The sequence below is a fragment of the Carcharhinus amblyrhynchos genome, chromosome 27, assembly GCF_965287045.1.
Source record: "Carcharhinus amblyrhynchos chromosome 27, sCarAmb.v2.hapA, whole genome shotgun sequence".
Taxonomy (NCBI): domain Eukaryota; kingdom Metazoa; phylum Chordata; class Chondrichthyes; order Carcharhiniformes; family Carcharhinidae; genus Carcharhinus; species Carcharhinus amblyrhynchos.
Window position 1 is genome coordinate 34,046,585 of NC_137350.1, and position 18,851 is coordinate 34,065,435.

General features: G+C 44.4%; 1 protein-coding gene across 2 annotated transcripts in view; it reads left to right on the plus strand.

Moving 5' to 3' along the window:
• Positions 1-18,851, plus strand: part of cacnb1 (calcium channel, voltage-dependent, beta 1 subunit) — a 260,012-nt gene that overhangs the window by 214,210 nt on the left and 26,951 nt on the right. For both annotated transcript variants that reach the window (XM_080213746.1, XM_080213747.1), the window contains exons 8-10: positions 5,934-6,014; positions 7,157-7,215; positions 10,175-10,284. In XM_080213746.1, coding sequence (XP_080069872.1) covers positions 5,934-6,014; positions 7,157-7,215; positions 10,175-10,284 — 250 coding nt within the window. The remainder of the gene's footprint in view (positions 1-5,933; positions 6,015-7,156; positions 7,216-10,174; positions 10,285-18,851) is intronic.

Here is an 18,851-nt window from a genome sequence, read left to right on the forward strand (position 1 = left end):
TTCAGCCAGTGATTAATAACATTCATCTGCTTATGTCAGAGAGGAGTAAGTTGCATTTGCTTCTTTTGCAAAGATCATTGTGTAGCATGGTGAAAATTGTTCATTTAAAGATGTGTTCTGTTAGAATAAGAAGTCACACAGATGTTCCATGCAATTGATGAATATTGGATTGTTTTTAGACACAAGATGGGAAATGGAATTGAAATATTTCAGAATCTTGGCCAATTTATAGAATCCTACGGTACAGAAGGAAGCCATTCGGCCCATCGAGTCTGCACCAATCACAATCCCAGCCAAGCCCTATCCCCATAACCCCATACATTTACCCTAGCCAGTCCCCCTGATACTAAGGGGCAATTTCGCATGGCCAATCAATCTAACCCACACATCTTTGTGGGAGGAAACCCATGCAGACACGGGGAGAACGTGCAGACTCCACACAGTGATCCAAGCCGGGAATCGAACCAGGGCCTCTGGCACAGTGAGGTAGCAGTGCTAACCACTGTGCCACCGAGCCACTAAATGGCCAGAGTCTGTGGGGGAATTTTCCCATCCCACCCGCCACAAAAATCCTAGCGGGTGGGGAATGGACCATGCAAAGATCCATTAACCTCGGGCGAGATGTTCCAGTCTTGTGGCGTATGTGGCCGGAAAATCCTGCCCTGTATCTCTGTTGTGACAGTTGGTGTACCATAACTGTTGACATAGCTGCAAAATGTGACCGTTAGGATGGAAAGTTACAAACAGAAGTTTCACACCCAGTGCCTGTATTTGATGAGTATTTAGTAATAGAGATAAGGAGCAATGGACAAGCAACTTGCCAAGAGATAGCTTGAGGTAACAGCATTGATCCCAAGGTAGCTGAAAGCGATCTGAACATTTTGGGTTGCAAACTGCTCATACTCTCTCAGCTTTCAAAATGTTTACTGGCCCATTGGTGAGAAGATTAACACACCAAAGCCAATGAGGTGGTTCTGAGACATAGCAAGAGGCCTCAAAGATCATAGAAGCTGGTACATAATAACTTAATGTGGACAGACAGGCTAAAAATAAAATTCCTACAGTGCGGAAGGTGGCCATTTGGCCCATCAAGTCTCCGCCGACTTCAATCTCACCCAGGCCCTATCCCAGTAATCCTACATATTTACCGCACTCATCCCTCTAATTTACGCATCCCGAGACAGTAAGGGGCAATTTAGCATGGCCAATCCACATAACCCGCAGATCTTTGGAGTGTGGGAGGAAACCGGACCACGTGGAGGAAACCCACGCAAACACGGAAGAATTGCAAACTCCACACAGTGACCCACGCCAGAAATTGAATCTGTATCCCTGGCGCTGTGAGGCAGCAGTGCGAACCAGTGTGCCGCCTGTAAAATCCGGAAGTATTTATCTGTGGTAGATTGGGTAAACTATATCACTTGGACTGTAAACACTGGATTGCAGTAAAATAATTAAAATTAATCAAAAGTAATGCCAACATTTGAGAAGATGGAAGTTCATCATAGCCCTGCATGGGCAGTCAATACTGTTTCAATTAATTTATTAAGGATTTAATAGGGAATTGAAAGATTTATGAGGTTAGAATGATGGAACCCCTACAAGGCAGAAGGACACCTTTCAGGCCATCGTGTTTGCACCGACTCTTAGCCAGGCTTACCCTGTAATCTCATGTATTTACCCTGCTAATCTCGCAATCTATATCTTGGAACACTAAGGCACAATTTGCCACAGCCAAACAACCTGAGGACACGTAACAACTGACTCAAGAACATCTTCTTCCCTGCTGCTGTCAGACTTTTGAATGGACCTACCTCACATTAAGTTGATCTTTCTCTACACCCTAGCTATGACTGGAACACTACATTCTGCATTGTCTCCTTTTCTTCTCTATGAATGGTATGCTTTGTCTGTATAATATGCAAGAAGCAATACTTTTCACTGTACCCCAATACATGTGACAATAATAAATCAAATCTAACCCTCCCATCTTTGGACTGTGGGAGGAAGGGGGGACACCTGGAGAAAACCCACTCAGACACTGCAAGAACATGCAAACTCCACATAGACAGTCACCTGAGGCCGGAATTGAACCAGGTTTTTGGCGCTGTGAGACAGCAGTGCTGACCACTATGGTGCCACAGAAATAATAACAACATAAGCAATAGAAGCTGGTATAAGACATTCAGACAATTCAATTAATTCCACCTCAATTACATCTTCTCATATTTTTCCCCATATTCCTTATTTCCATTGAGATCTAAAAATCTATCGATCTCTGGTTTGAATCTATTCTACGACTGGGTAGTGGATTTCAAAGATTCATAATCCTTTGTGCGAAGAGGTATCTTTTGTTAAATGGCTGATCATTTATTCTGGATCTGTGACCCTTAATTCGAGGATCCCAAACAGGGGAAACATCGGCCCAGCATCTACCCTGTCAAACTCCTTAAGAGGTTTACATATTTCATTGAGATGACCTCTCATTCTCCTGGACTCTTGGGAACATAGGCCTAGTCTACACAATCTCTTCTCAAGGAACAATCCTCTAGGAATCAGTCTAGCCAATCTTTAGTCAGTCTCTCCAAAGCAAGAACATTCTCCCTGCAGTGAGAAGACTTAAAGTAGCCACAGTAACCCAAGTCTGGTCTCACTGAGTCTCTATATTAGTGTAGCAGGGATTTTTAAAACTTCTTGTACACCGTTACTTCTGTAGTAAATATTAGCATACATTTGCCTCCCTAATTGCTTAAAAGGTCGCTGTTATTTCTGGTTCCTATGAACCAGGAGAGATGATGTGCAGGAAGGGAATTGGTTGAGGTGAAGGGAGAGAGGCAGAGGCCAGGGTCAAAAGGTGGAGACATAAGGCTGAACTTTGCTTGATTACCCTTGGCAAGAACCAAATTTATGAAGGATTTTCCTCATGAGATTAAATGAATTGCATAGAGCCCAACATGGGGGTCGCGGGGCAGAAACTGCAAGTTTTACGAGTGTCAATTTGTCAACCTAAGGTTTTGAGGAGGACTAGATGAGTTGTTAAGGCCCTTCTTAAATTTCCAAACAAGATGTAACAGTATAAAAGGTTGACACTGGAATTCTACTGCCCTGCCTGCCATGGAATCGGAGCGGGTGAGGGGCGGACAACGGAAATCTCCATTGACCTCAGGTCTTGCTTGAGCGAGGCCACAGAATCCTGCCCTGCGAGACAAGGAGCATTACCATCATCCTTAGCTGATATCTGAAACTCTCAGTAGGTTTTTGCATACCCATGCCAATTTTTACTACGATGATTGAACAGACAAGGACGCAAGGAATAGGAGCAGGAATAGACCCCACATGATCCATCGAGCCCGGTCTACCGCTTAATATGATCCTGGATGATCTTGGGCTTTAATTTCACTTTCCTGCCTGATCCCCATATCCCTTAATCCATCAAGAGATCAAATATCTGTCTATCCCAGCCTTAAATGTATTCAATAACTGACAGTGCATCCACAACCCTTTGCGGTACAAAGATTCACAAGTCTTTGAGTAAAGTAATTTTTCTTCATGACAGTCGGTTATTGTAGAATGTAGAACCCATGTTCTACATTTCCTGAACAGTGAAAAGACTCTCAGAATATCATAGAATTCCCACAGAGCAGAAGGAGGCTATTTAGCCTATTGATTCTGCACCGACCACAATCCCACCCAGGCCCCAACCCCATGCATTTACCCTAGCTAGTGCCCCTGACACCAAGGGACAATTTAGCATGGCCAATCCATCTAACTGGACATCTTTGGACCGTGGGAGGAAACCAGAACAACCCGGGGAAACCCATGCAGACACAGCGAATACATGCAAACTCCACGCAGACAGTGACCCTAGCCGGGAATCGAACCCTGGTGCTGTGAGACAGCAGTGCCAACCACTGTTCCACTGTGCTGCCCGGATCTTATAGGTTTCAATGAGATTGCCTCTCAATTCTACTAAATCCCAGAGAATATAGCTCACTTGAAATAAGCTGTGGGCATCAGTGAGTTTAGTGTTACCACCAGCTCCACTGTTACATGTCCACTTCTGTTTCGCCAGTGGCTTAGTGGATAAAAGCAAGGTCCAGCATCGAACAGAATCAAACAGACCAGGTGTGTCCCTGGTTCAATCTCTGCTGCATCAGCTGATATGTGGACCACAATCTGCAGAGAGGAAGATTAATCAAGACGTCTGGGTATTAGATGGGGGTAGGGTCACGCTCTCCTTAATACTCCCCTACCAGCTCAATCCTGACAAGAAGATCAGACTGAGCATTTACTATGTGACAGAGTGGCGTGCACCTAAATTGGCATCTGACCAGTCAGCACTACAGCAGGTTAGCACCATTTGCTAAAAGAATCATAGAATGCGTACAGTACAGAAGGAGCCATTCGGCCCATCGAGTCTGCACTAACCACAGTCCCACCTAGGCCCTATTCCCATAACTCCACATATAAAGATCAAAGAAAATCACAGCACAGGAACAGACCCTTCAGCCCTCCAAGCCCGCACCGACCATGCTGCCCGAGAATATTTACCCTGTTAATCCCCCTGACACTAAGGGTCAATTTACTGCGGCCAATCAACCTAACCCACGCACCTTTGGAGTTTGGGAAGAAACCAGAGCGCCTGGAGGAAACCCATGCAGACACGGGGAGAATGTGCAAACTCCGCATAGACAGTGACCCGAGGCAGGAATTGAACCTGGGTCCCTGGCACTGTGAGTCAACAGCGTTAACCAGGGAGCTGCCCTACTGCCCCAAATAGCTCAGAGTCAACCCCAATCCGATCTGAAGGCCGATTTCTAAAGAGTAGTTACAGCTCCAGGCAATTCCCATCTCGAGGAGTTTAACTACTTCCAGTAGAATTCTGGCCAACACACCGCAGGAAATTCCTGTCTTTGTTGGAATAGATTATAAAGAGACTCTCCGTTAAAAGAAAACAGAGCACTGAGGAAAGGAACTTTGTTTGTCTTTGGTCACTGGACGCACCCCGATAATTCCCATTGTCAGTTTTCAGGTGAAATGTAGTGGAGCATATCCACTGGAGAAATTAAGCGGGTGGATGAGATTAAACCAACACCAAATCTGCCAATTGTTTTCTATATTTGGCACCTTATTCAGGCCAAACGTTCAGTGTCTGAGCAAGTGTGATTGGAATGTAGAAATCCGAATTCAAAACAATTTCTGAAGAAATATTTATACAAATGTTTGACTTTTTTATTGAGCGCGATTTATCAGTATTTGAGACGCGAGGCAGTTTTGACACAAGCAATGCATTTTAAAGTGGCACTGCCCTTTTTTTTGCATTTGGCAAACACTCCGGCTGGAACGCTTCCTGTGTGAATGCTTCATCATGGCTTTGCTTACGCTCAGCAAAAAGTGATGCACTGCTTGTCTGGGGCTTCTCGCTCGCTGGGGATGAAGACAGTGCCTCTTTAACATGTCAGTTCCGTCGCTAGAAATGTAAGACAGTCTGGCTTGTCAATCCAGGTGTGAAAGCCGAGATTGTCCTCTACACTCAGGAGGTTCTGGAACAGTTTAGTAGAGGCCTTTAAAATTGTGAAGTGTTTTGCGAAGTTAAGAGTAGGGGGAATATGTTCCCAGGGACAGAAATATGAGAATCGGCTGGGGGGGTAGTGGTAGTGGTGGGGGGGAGCAGTGGGGGAATGATGACGGTTGACGTGTATTACTGAAAAAGATGCTGTGATCTGGAATGCACAGTCTGAAAGGAAGAGGTTCAACAGTGACTTTGAAAAGGGAATTGTAAATACCTGAAAATCAAACAGCGATTGCAGACGTATGGGAAAGGAGCAGAACAATGGGCTGAATGGCCTCTGACAGTGCTGTATGATTCTATGGATAATATCGCCCTTATTTATTCCAATGCTTTAACTGGCTTTCTGTTCCCCCCTGGGCAGCAAGAGAATGTACCTCCCTATGACGTAGTGCCATCCATGAGACCAATCATTCTAGTGGGTCCGTCTCTGAAAGGTTATGAGGTGAGTGGCTGCTTCCCCACAGAAACCTGTTTTGCAAATGTGCTGTCAAATTTAATGACTTCTTGCTCCTGGCATGTAGCCATGTGGTGTGCGTGCACGGTGGAAAGTACTCTTGCTCTGGAATCAGAAGGCTGTGGTTCACGTCCCACTTCTCCGAGAGTTGAGAGTGAACTTCAGGCTGACACTTGCAGTGCAGTGCTGAGCAAGTGCTGCACTGTCAGTGGGGCTGTCTTTCAGCTGAGTTACCTGTTCTCTCAGGTGGACCACAAGGATTCTGCAGCACTGAGGGGAATTTTTTTTATTCATTCATGGGACATGGGCGTCGCTGGCTGGGCCAGCATTTATTGCCCAATCCTAGCTGCCCGAGGGCAGTTTTGAGAGGCAATCACATTGCTGTGGCTCTGGAGTAATATATAGGCCAGACTGGGTGAGGATGGCAGATTTCCTTCCCTGAAGGGACATTACAGAATTTTCACAGTAACTTCATTGCAGTGTTAACGTGAGCCTCCTTGAGACACTCATAAATAAACTTTAGTGACTGAGATGCATTTTTCCAACAATGGTTTCATGGTCATCAGTAGATTCTTAATTCCAGATATTTTTTATTGAATTCAATTCCACTATCTGCCATGGCAGGATTTGAACCTGGCTCTCCAAAGTACTAGTTGAGTTTCTGGATTAATAATCTAGCAATAATATCACTAGGCCATCACCTCCCCTTAAAAGATCCCCCAGTGACCTAACCAATATCTATCTCCTAATCAACATCACCAAAACTGACATTCTGGCCATGATTGCATTACTGTCTTCCTGTGTACAATTTTGTTACTGCATTTTCTACATTACAATAGTGACTACACTTCAAAATTCCTCACCTGCCAAGTTTTCTGGGATGTCCTGTAGTCCTGAATGGTTCTTTGTGGTTTTCTAACTGCTGTTTGTTCCCAGCTCGTGACTGGTGAGAGATAATCGTGTTGGCTGTGTTGAGCAGTGAACCGGTATTCCTAACCTGCAGACTAGCTGTGTGAGACTCTTCCAGATGAATGCTAACTTGGAAAATTCACACGGCAACTAAAACAGGGAACTGTACTTTACAATTGGCAAAACATAATTGTTCTTCTCTTGTTTCTGTTTCTGTGTAGGTGACAGACATGATGCAGAAAGCTCTGTTTGACTTTCTGAAACATAAATTTGATGGAAGGTAAGGACTTGACAAAATGTCATCTTTGCTGCATATAGTTCACAGTAAATATATACATATATGTAATATATAGGTTCCATAGTACTATGTATGATTATCCCATAGAATCACTAGAAGGGTGCCATTCGGCCCATTGAGTTTGCACCAACTCTGCGAAGGAGTATCTTGCCCAGGTCCACCCTATCTCTGTAACCTCACGCATTTACCATGATTAATCAACCGAACCTACATATCTTTGGGCACTAAGGGGCAATTCACTAAGGGGCAATTTGGCATGGCCAATCCACCTAACCTGCACATCATAGAATCCTGCAGAGCAGAAGGAGGCCATTCAGCCCATAGGGTCTGCATCGATTACAACCCCACCCAGACCGTATCCCTATAACACCATGCGTTTACCCTAGCTAGTCCCCCTGACACTAAGGGGCAATTTAGCATGGCCAATCCACCTAACTCACACATCTTTGGACTATGGGAGGTGACCGGAGCACCTGGAGGGAATCCATGCAGATTCAGGGAGAACATGCAAACTCCACGCAGTTACCCAAGGCCAGAATCGAATCTGGGTCTCTGGCGCTGTGAGGCAGCAGTGCTAACCACTGTATCACTGTGCCACCCCTGAGGTGTGTGGGGAGTATGTTGGTTCACTTTTTGTATAATTTCTCCTGATTGATGACAAGATTGATTCTTGCCACCCAGTCTCAAACCTTATGCTTCTACTAAAGTAGTTCAGCTCAACTGGGGTGAAGGTAGGGACAATCAAATAGGCCTCACTGCCCAGACCATAGCTTTCCTCTGTCCTGTTATCCAGTGACTCCCCCACTTCCCACCGCCAGGCATTGATAGAGGGTAGGACGCGGAGGTGATGCACGGTGTGGTGGAATAGCCTGTTACAGTTGATACATGAATAGTGATCACCTGGGTGAGATACTACAGTGTGACTGATGATGGTAAACCACACTCAGCAAGGCTACAGTATGTTAGGGATAGAAAGGAAGAAAAATTAATAAGAACAAAGCCAGCAGAACTAAATAAACGGGTGAGCAGAGGATACAAAAATACAAGGATTTGTAGTTTGATTCTTCTGAATGGGAAACTGGGTGGGGGTAGTAGAGAGAGACACATAGAATCATGCCGTGTAGGAGGACGCCATTAAGCCCATTAAGCCTACACTGACCTCAATCCCATCGAGGCCCTTTCCCCATGACCCCATACATTTACCCCAGCTAGGCTCTCTGACACTAAGGGGAAATTGAGCATAGCCAATCCACCTAACCTGCACATCTTTGGACTGTGGGAGAAAAACAAAGCACCCAGAGGAAACCCACATAGACACTTGGACAGTGTGCAAACTCCACACAGATAGTGGCCCAATCCAGGAATTGAACCCAGGTCCCCAGCGCTGTGAGGCAGCAGTGCTAATCACTGTGCCACCGTGCCAACATGACATGAATTCAGCCTGCCCGGCAACCTGCCAAATGGAAGGCAAAGAGAGTCCAGAGAATGGGGAAGAGTTAAACTCAAACCCTCTGAACCAGAGCTGCGAGAGATCCTGGGAATTAAATTTGGGGAGGGGGGTTGTGAGGAGGTTGCAGCTGTGAGTGCCCATCACTTTAAGAAGGCTTATGGCTGGGGGGACGGGGGTCTTTTCTCTTGAAATTAAGACTGAGGGAGTGACGCGATGGAAGTTTTTAAGGTAATGAAATGATAGATGTCAAGACCTAAATTAACCTAGGATAGAAGAATAATATATACTATATAATAAGCAGAAGGTAATCACTGATAAATGCAACAAGGAATTCTAGAGAAGCTCCTTACCCAGCGAATAATTAGAATGTGGAAGCCACTATCACAGGGAGTAGTTGAGGTGATCAGATGTATTTAATGGCAAGCTAGATAGAGACATGGGGTTGGATTCTCCAGCCTCATTTGCAGTTAAGATTCTCCCAACCCGCTCCAGTGAACGGAGATTTGCCTGAGCGCCAAATTCTCCCTCCTTGCTGGCAGCGATGGTGGGGCACGAACGGCCGGAGAATTCTGGCCATGACCTTATTGAATGGCAAGGTAGGATTGAGGGGCCAAATGGCCAATCCTTGCTGCTAATTTCTAATGACCTTATGAGAGGGAAAGGGATGGAAGGATGTGTTCATAGTGAAATGAAGACGTGTGGGAGGTGACTCTTGTGGACCATAAGCACCTGTTGAGCTGAGTGGTTATCTCTGCTACCTCACTAATACATTCATAGTAAAGCGCATCAGAAAATTCTGGTGCACAGTCCCCCCCCCCCCCACTTTGGTGGAGTTACTGAGGTACTGCCTAATGTGTAACTATCTAACAAACCAGCGAGGTCCCGAGGTTTAGCCATGGGTTATGCTGCATTAGCCCATTTTACAAGGGAGAGAAGGGGTTGGGGTGCAAGTGTTGACCTCAGAGCCCTAGTGGATTGTCACAGTAACTCCATTGCGGTGTTAATGTAAGCATATTTGTGACAATAATAAATAAACTAAAGCTCCAGGTTAGGGAGAGGAAAACAGCAGCTCCTGAATGGCTGCAGTGACACCTCTTGGATAGTATGGATGTGAGTGCAAGGGGGCCCAAGGTGGAATCAGACTTGGATGTTCTTTGCTGTAAATTGCTGACACTGGCTACCTTGACTCACAATGAAAAAGGGCCATGTTTAGTGATTTAGCAGAGAGTAGCTGAAATGGGAGCCCAAGGAAATCAGCAGAGATGCAAAATGTTACTTGGGAAAATACAGCGATCCTGTTTATTGCAAGTGAACAAAGCATTTATCCTACTTTGAACATGGAGCAATCCATCAAAGGTGGAGCCCTTGAGATGCATGCCCTTAATGGTCAGCAGAACAGTGCAATCATTTGCTGCAGCCTCAAAGGGAAAGGCAGACAGTGCCAGAGCTCTTTGTGAGAAGGTTGTAAGTTACCCTGCTTTCTGTTGACAGAATATCAATCACACGAGTTACTGCTGACATCTCGCTTGCCAAACGATCGGTGCTGAACAACCCCAGTAAACACACGATTATCGAACGCTCCAGCACTCGCTCCAGCCTGGGTGAGTAACTCTCTTAACTCAGGATCAAGTGGAATTCAGTCCTCAGACATGGAAACAAATCTGTGGTCTTTCGCTGTATTACAATCTTATGGCAGCCTCTCTCCCTCTGTAGAACAGCCCTTCAATAAATGATAAGCGTGTAGCTTCTTCCCACCGGCAGAAGGAGCGAGTAACCAGGCAACACACAGATTTGCTAATCGGTAACAGAAGCATTGGGAAGGGAAATGAGAAACAATTTTTCCACAATAGGTTGGGATTTAGATTTCACTGCCTGACATGGCGAAGGAAGTAGATTCAATAATAGCTTTCAAAAGGAATAAATACTTAAAAAGGAAAGATTTGCTGGGTTTTGGGAAAAGGAGTGGACTAATTAGTTGGCTAGTTCAAAAGAGCTAGCACATATCTGATGGGCTGAATGACAGTCTCCCTTACTTCTAAGCCTAGGGGCAAGATTTTCCAGCCTTTCTTGCCAACAGGGTCATCAAATCCTGCCAAAGTCAACAGACTTTTGAGTGAGTGCCGCATTCATCATGGGTGAACCCAACGCAGTGGGGCCCAAAAACACCAGTCTAGGTTACAGAGCGATTATCTGTCCAGGATTTCTCCAAGTCACAAAAGCAGAATGGTTAATGAAATGACCTTGTTTAATCCTGTAGCTCCATTTTATAATCTTCATGTTCATTAGTCAGAACAGGAGTTGGGACGTCTTGCTGAAGTTGTACAAGACATTGGTAAGGCCACACTTGGAATACTGTGTGCAGTTCTGGTCATCCTATTATAGAAAGGATATTATTAAACTAGAAAGAGTGCAGAAAAGATTGACTAGGATGCTACCGGAACTTGATGCTTTGAGTTATAAGGAGAGACTGGGACTTTTTCTCTGGAGCGTAGAAGGCTGAGATGGTGATCTTATAGAGGTCTATAAAATAACGAGGGGCATTGATCAGCTAGCTAGTCAATATCTTTTCCCAAAGGTAGGGGAACCTAAAACTAGAGGTCATAGGTTTAAGGTAAGAGGGAAGAGATACAAAAGTGCCCGGAGGAGCAATTTTTTCACACGGAGGGTGGTGTCTGGAACAAGCTGCCAGGGATAGTAATAGAGGTGAGTACAAATTTGTCTTTTAAAAAGCATTTAAACAGTTACATGGGTAAGATGGGTATCGAGGGGTATGGGCCAAAGTGCAGGCAATTGGGGCTAACTTAAGGGTTTAATAAAAAGGGCAGAATGGACAAGTTGGGCCAAAGGGCTTGTTTCCATGCTGTAAACCTCTATCACTCTGTGACTCTATGTTTGACTCCCCTCCCTCTTCTTGCTACTGAAGCTTTTTGAATAATGTTATTGTCTAAACAGCTCAGTAAAACTGTGTTAACCTTTACTTTTCAATATATGAAAACACAACCTTGCAAGTTCCAGAAGATATTACATGGTTAATGGATTGAGAAATTATTTAAATTGTAGTGATACATAGATCTGTGAAGTTGGATCGAATAACACGGCGGCGTGTTGTTGCTGTGCCCTAGACCTGGAACATCAGACTCCGCCACCCTGCGTGATTCTTACTGTTAACATCAAGGAAGAAACAGCAGCGAGTCCCGCAGATGAAAAATGTCAGATAGTTGAGTAGACAGCACCACTTAAAGCCAGGAGGTGGTATTACTGGTATTTCTGTCACTAACAATAGAGCCAAAAGGCAGATGCGCCAGCATAACCTCAAAAATAGGTTCAAACAAAACTTGGGAAAAGTTACAGTCACAGCTGTCCAATTATAAGCTTAACCTTCATTGTTTATTTCTTAAAAGAATGTATCTGAGGCGCATGCTCCAAACTATTGCCACCTGTTCTGTCAGTATGTATGCAGTGTACCTACAGTTGACTGGCTGATCGAAGCAGGAAATTCGAGACTATATGACTGGTGCCTTTGAATGCTGAAGCAGTTGGCTGCTCTGAGAGATTTCCTGTTCTGCAAAGCTAACAGTTGGGTCACGTCAGCCAAGCAAAATACATTAAACTGGAGGGAGAGTTGAGGAGAATTTACTTTTTGCATGAAGTGCTTTCCTCCTGCCTCATTGCCAACTTAAGACACTTTTAATAACTTCAACTTTTTTAGCCAAACAACTAGATTCTTTGAAGTTTATTTATTAGTGTCACAAGTAGGCTTACATTAACACTACAATGAAGTTACTGTGAAAATCCCACTCCGCTACACTCCAGCACCTGTTCGGGTACACTGAGGGAGAATTTAGTGTGGCCAGTGCATCTAATCAGCACATCTTTTGGACTGTGGGGGGAAACCAGGGCACCCAGAGGAAACCCACGCAGACACAGGAAAAATGTGCAGACTTCATACAGACAGAGACCCAAGCCGGGAATCGAACCTAGGTCCCTGACGCTATGAGGCAGCAGAGCCGCCTACTATCCAGGCAGCTCTGGTGATATCACTGACAGGGAGGAGCCTTCACACCCCTCCTTGGTGTTGATTGCTTCTGGGGGCAGGCAGTCAAACTGATATCCATTGACTCTAAGTTAACACATCCTGAGTCAGGATGCTATTGACTCAGGGCACAGTTAATTTTAAAAAATTAAGTTATATTCTTAAGTACAGGGCCGTCATTAAGTTTTTACCCTTACCTTGTGTGTAATAACTACTGATTTACCAATAATTATTCAATCAACTACCTGATTTGAAATAAAAGCAAAAGGCTGTGGATGCTGGAATCCGAAGCAGAAAATGCTGGAAAATCTCAGCAGTTCTGACAGCATCTGTGGAGCGGGAATAGAGCCAATGTTTGGATGACCCTTCGCCAGAGTTAATTTAAAAGTTTTGCTTCCAGCCAAATTTCAACCTTTACACTTCAGAGTTGCAGAAGTTTCTTTAAAAAGAGGAGCTGGAAAGGTAGCGATTTCCCACGAGTTTCCTGTGAACTGTACCCTGAAATTGACAAGAACGCGCCAAGCTGTAAACCTCCCTCTCTGAAAGTATTTGACTTTAGGATGTATCTGTTTGCGGCAATTCAGATTTGTGAGAGAGAGGCAGGTCAGGTTGTTAAACACAGCTGGATCTTAACAGCAAAACACAGCACTGTGTGTTACACGTGACAATATTTCTACCACCATAAAATTGTGTATTATCCCGTTTACCCTTAGCAACAGTGCTGGAGATGCGATCATATATTGCAAAATAATACCGACTCATGTGATTTCATAGAATCCCCACAGCACAGAAGAGACTGTTCTATCCAATGAGTCTGCATCAACTCTCTGACAGAGCATCTTACCCAGACTTTAACCCCAAAACCTCACATGGCTAATCTGCCTAACCCACACATTTTGTGACACTAAGGGTCAATTTGGCATGGCCAATTCACCTAGCCTGCACATTTTTGTACTGCGGGAGGAAACCAGAGGAAACACACATTGACATAGGGAGAATGTGCAATCTCCACACCCAAGGCTGGAATTGGACCCAGGTTTCTGGAGCTGTGAGGCAGCAGCGCTAACCACGGTGCCTGCACACCACCCGTTAAATATTCAAGGGTTGAGAAACTAGCTGAAACATTAAAAAAAAACTTTTTAAACAGTAAGTATGTCATAGGAGGGCGTAGTTAATGAGATGCCTCGGGTGTCATATTCTGAGGTGATTATTGTTTTAAACTTAAACCAAAGCTTTAGATTCACAATGCAAATTCAGCTCATATTAAAAACATGATCTGGCCATTATTGTGTTGTTTGTGGGAGCTTGCTGTGTGTAAATTGGCTGCTGTGTTTGTAACTACACTTCAAAAGTACCAGATTGGCTGGAAAATGCCGTGAAAGGCGCTAGACAAATGCAAGGATGTTTTCCTTCAATTTGGTCAAATGACACAAATCGGGAGATGCAACTGATGTGGAAGAAGCAGCTCAGAAATAACAGAATGAGTTGAACATAAATATGGAGGGGCAATGGCAGATGAAGTTACTGCCCTTCAGAAGGAAAACTGAATGAGGGAATATTCCACAGGCGATGTTAGAATAGCTCGGAATGGAGTTATAAGAAATCTAGAAGTCTTTGTAGACTTCATATTCAGTTTACCCTATTGCTGAAAACCATGAATGAACTTAATGGATTGTTGTCTGTACTGTAGAGTACAAGTCATGGGATTTGTGCTCAAACCGCAGTATGGCTCCAATATCCAGTCACATCAACAAAGCTGAGAGAAAACATTCAATTAGTGGTTAATGCAGCGAGGAACCACATGACTCTGAATGTTAGAAGTTTTGAGGGAAGTTTGGAGACACACAAGCCAGGGTTTTGCAGTCCTCCCGCAGTATTGTTCCCCCAGAGGATGTGGCAAGTATAAAAGCTTTAATCAGGCAAATGAGGTGTGCGTGTTTGAACATGAACTCCCTGATTAAGGGCCTTTGGACAGTTCCCCTCCTTTTAGGGAGCTTCCCCTTTTGAGTTATTCCTAAATTAATTTGATTTTGTTTGTTTGGTTGGGCAACAAAAGATGTCCCTGATTAAGGGCCAAATTAATGGGCCAGTCAAGGAGCCTTTTGCTTTGTAGTTAACCAGGTACGTCAGTTCCTCTGGGACTCTGAGTGTAGGCTGTTAACTGAAAGCACTCTGTATGCTGCTGTCAGACTTGTAAATAATTTTGGTGAAGGGACTTCTGCCTCCAAGGACTCATTCCAGCAGGTCATTTACTTTGACGGGACGTAATATCCTTTAGGGGAGAAGGGACTGTAAAATACTGACCTTGGTCCCTTGGTGTCCCAGACCTACCTTGTCCATAAACTCGTTCCTTTCATTTACTTGACTATGAAGGAGAGATTGCTTGTCTGCAATGATAACCTGTTGCTAAACCAAAAGAGAACAAAAATTTTCACTTACAGCATGGAGATCCCTGGGCCTGAGCCAACTTCTAGGGTTGGCCACTACAGACACGGTTCACATTGTTGTTGCAGCTGCTATTTGTAATAAATGTTTTTTCTCCCCCCACCCCCACCCCCACCCCACCCTTCACCTCTCATTCACTGATGTGATCCCCCCCAAATAAGTTCCAAGAAGAAAATCGGGAACGGGATTTGTTGGGAATCTTGTCTCATTTGTCAATCACTTTCAAGAACTTGACCAAGACATTATGTTGTTTTACTTCACTTCCTGTTGCGATTTCATCACCTCGTAATACAATAATCTCTGGATCTCAGTGAAAATTGAACTTTAAAAGGTGCACCCATTTAACTCTGCTATTTAATAGCCACATTTACAAAGGACATGTTCCAGGTCATTGATCTTAGACCCTTTCCTTTTCCTCCCTGTACCAGCAGGGACGTGGGTGGGTAGTTAATACCTAACTTTATGGGAAGGGGGAATGAGAATTTCGATGTCGCAGCCTAACATTAACAAGTCTGGCGGAGAGATTTTCTAACAATCGACAGCTATGAAACGTAAGGGGTGGAATTCTTCCAAAATTGCACAGAATGTTGGAGCAGGCGATAAAAACGATGTGAAACTCACTGGTTTCACACTTGCCTGATCAAAAAGGCATTCTATCTAATTTCTGTATTGACGAGGATCACACAGCCAGCTGGAGGGGTGGGGCTTAAACTCACCGGCAAAGCTGGGATTCGGATACGGCAAGCCGTATAATGCTATTAAAATTCATTCTAATTCATGGAAATCAAACTCATGTCCTTTCCAGGTCTGAACCTGATTATATTGTCAATGGGTGGAAGAAGATCTCCAACTGAGATCTCGCCGCCCCAAATTCCGTTATGGCCCTCTCGTAAGATTTAGCAGCCATAGCAAGACTTGCGTTTGCAGCGAATGAGCTCAGAGAATCATGCCTGAGGTGTGCTGGTCCTCTCAGCTCACACACATACACACTCATATACAGACACTCAACACACACTCAGACACACACACACACACACACTTACACAAACACACACACACACACACACACACACACACACAGTCACTCACACTCTGAGCTCATTTTCTGCCCGTGTGATTTTGTTTTTATTGGTAGGATAACCTTGGAGAAGGAGAAATGATAGTTTTAGGAATGGGAATATGCACACTTCAGACAGTTGCAGTGTTAATGTTACTAATCCTCACAGCTGTCCATTCCAACCCACACAAACTACTCAGGGATCTTTCAGGGAGTTACAGATCTATACAAATTAAACAAATTTTTAAAACAGTGCAGCAGACTGTGTCCACACAGCACATTTAAGCCGAACTCAAAGAAAAAAATTAGTTGCCAAACATTTTTTTTATAGTGCGCCACCTCAGGTGTTTCATTCGTCCTGAAGTGAGATTGTGTCAAAAACGTAAAGGCAGCTTGGCCTGTCTGGTAACTTTAAAAGTGGACGGGTTACATGAAACTGTTTGTAATTGACTTTCACGGGGCTTAGTTGTCAGCTTCATTGTCGATGGGCTTGCTTCTCTGACCACCCTGTGGGCCTCCCGAGTGAAATATTGCACGTGCACATGGTCACATTGGGTGCACCCCCAATCAAACAACATAAAATTCTGGCCTATATTTTTAATTCTTCAAAATGATGTTTTACAAAGTAACATGGGTTTGGAAAGTAATACTATTGGTAAAAAAATCTCTGATGGATAAAGTAACATGCAAAATACATCTCAATAAGATTGTAGTTTCGCCCTTCAACAGCAATAACATCAACTTGCGTTTACATAGCACCTTAAATGTAACAGAGTGTCCCCAATCACTTCACAAGAGCATTATCAAAGAAATTTTTACCCAGTCACCTAAGGAAATTTTTTGGGAGGGGGGGTGTGATGGCTTGGTCAAAGCGGTAAGTTTTGAAAAGTGTCTTCAAGGAGGAAAGAGGGGTGGAAAAGTTTAGAGAGGAAATTCCAGAGTTTCAGGCCTTGGCAGCTGAAGGCATGACCGCTGGGATGATCAAAAAGCGGAATGCTCGAGAAGCCGGAATTAGAGGAGTGCGGATATCTCAGAGATGGAAGAGCTCAGAGGTAGGGACAAGACTGAAGAGGGATTGGAATTTTAGGATCAAGATGTTGTTTAACTGGTCTGCAAGCCCACCAGTGACATGTGAACGGTTCTTGGTGTGAGATAGGACATGGAGAGCAGAGATTTAGGATGACCTCACTTTTGCACTGTTTAATCATAAAATCCCTACAGTGCAGAAGGTGGCCATTCGGCACATTGAGTCTGCACTGACCACAATCCCACCGAGGCCCTATCCCCATAACCCCGCATATTTACCCCAGCTAGTTCCCCGGACGCTAAGGGTCAATTTAGCATGGCCAATCATCCTGACCTGCACATCTTCGGATTGTGGGAGGAAGCCGGAACATTCGGAGGAAACCCATGGAGAACTTGCAGACTCCACACAGACAATAACCCAAGCTGGGAATCGAACCCCGGTCCCTGGCGCTGTGAGGCAGCTGTGCCACAATGTGGGAGATAAGCCAGGAGTGCGGTGGAATACTCTGTGATAATTCGCTGCCCATTCACTGAGCAAAGAAGAAATCTGGAGCAAATTCTTTCTCAACATAAGCTTATTCCTATAAGCGTGAGAACCCAGAAACAGACTCCATTTTTCCTGCATGTAAGAATAATGCTCTAACCTTTCCCCAGTTAGTAACAGTTCCTCTGGCTTACAGAAAATTGTGACACTCAAGTCTAGAGATGACAGAAACTTGAATGAAGGTTTCAGATGGAGATGAGCTGAGGTGGGATAGAGTTTGGTGTTGTTATGGCGATGGTACAGAGATCTGGTTGGGAGCTCATCTTGGGTTAAGTGCAACACCATGGTGGCAAAGTCTGATTCAGACTCGGGTAGTAACCAAGGAGAGAGAACGAGTCCCACTGCCAGCGAGAGTGGAGAATTTGGTGCTCAGTAAATGGTAGATCCCTTAGAAATGTTAGCATACAGAGGGATCTAGGTTTGCAGATCTACAGTTCCCTGAAGGTGGCCACTCAGGTGATAAGAAGGCATATGGCATGCTGGCCTTCATCAGTCAGGGCAGTGAATATAGGAATCGGAAAATCATATTGAAGCTTTATAAGACTTAGGTTAGGCCACATTTGGAGTATTGTGTACAATTCTGGTCACCACACTACTGGAAGGATGTTGATGCATTGGAAAGGGGCAGAAGAGATTTATCAGGATGATGCCTGGTTTGGAGGATATGGACTATGAAGAAAGTTGGAGCAAATTTGGATTGTCTTTATTGGAGTGTCGGAGGATAAGACGGGGCCTGATAGAGGTTTACAAAATTATGATGTGGATATGCCGGCGTTGGACTGGGGTAAACACAGTAAAAAGTCTGACAACACCAGGTTTCAGTCCAACTGATTTATTTGATAGTAAATTCACTAGCCCCTTCAGGTGACGAAGGGGCTAACCCGAAAGCTAGTGAATTTACTATCAAATAAATCGGTTGCACTGAAACCTGGTGTTGTCAGACTTTTTACTGTGTTTACAAAATTATGACAGCCTTGGACAGAGTGGATGGTCAGAGTCTATTTCCCAGAGGCGAAGGGTCAATTACTCAGGGACATAGGTTGAAAATGAGAGGGGGAAAGTT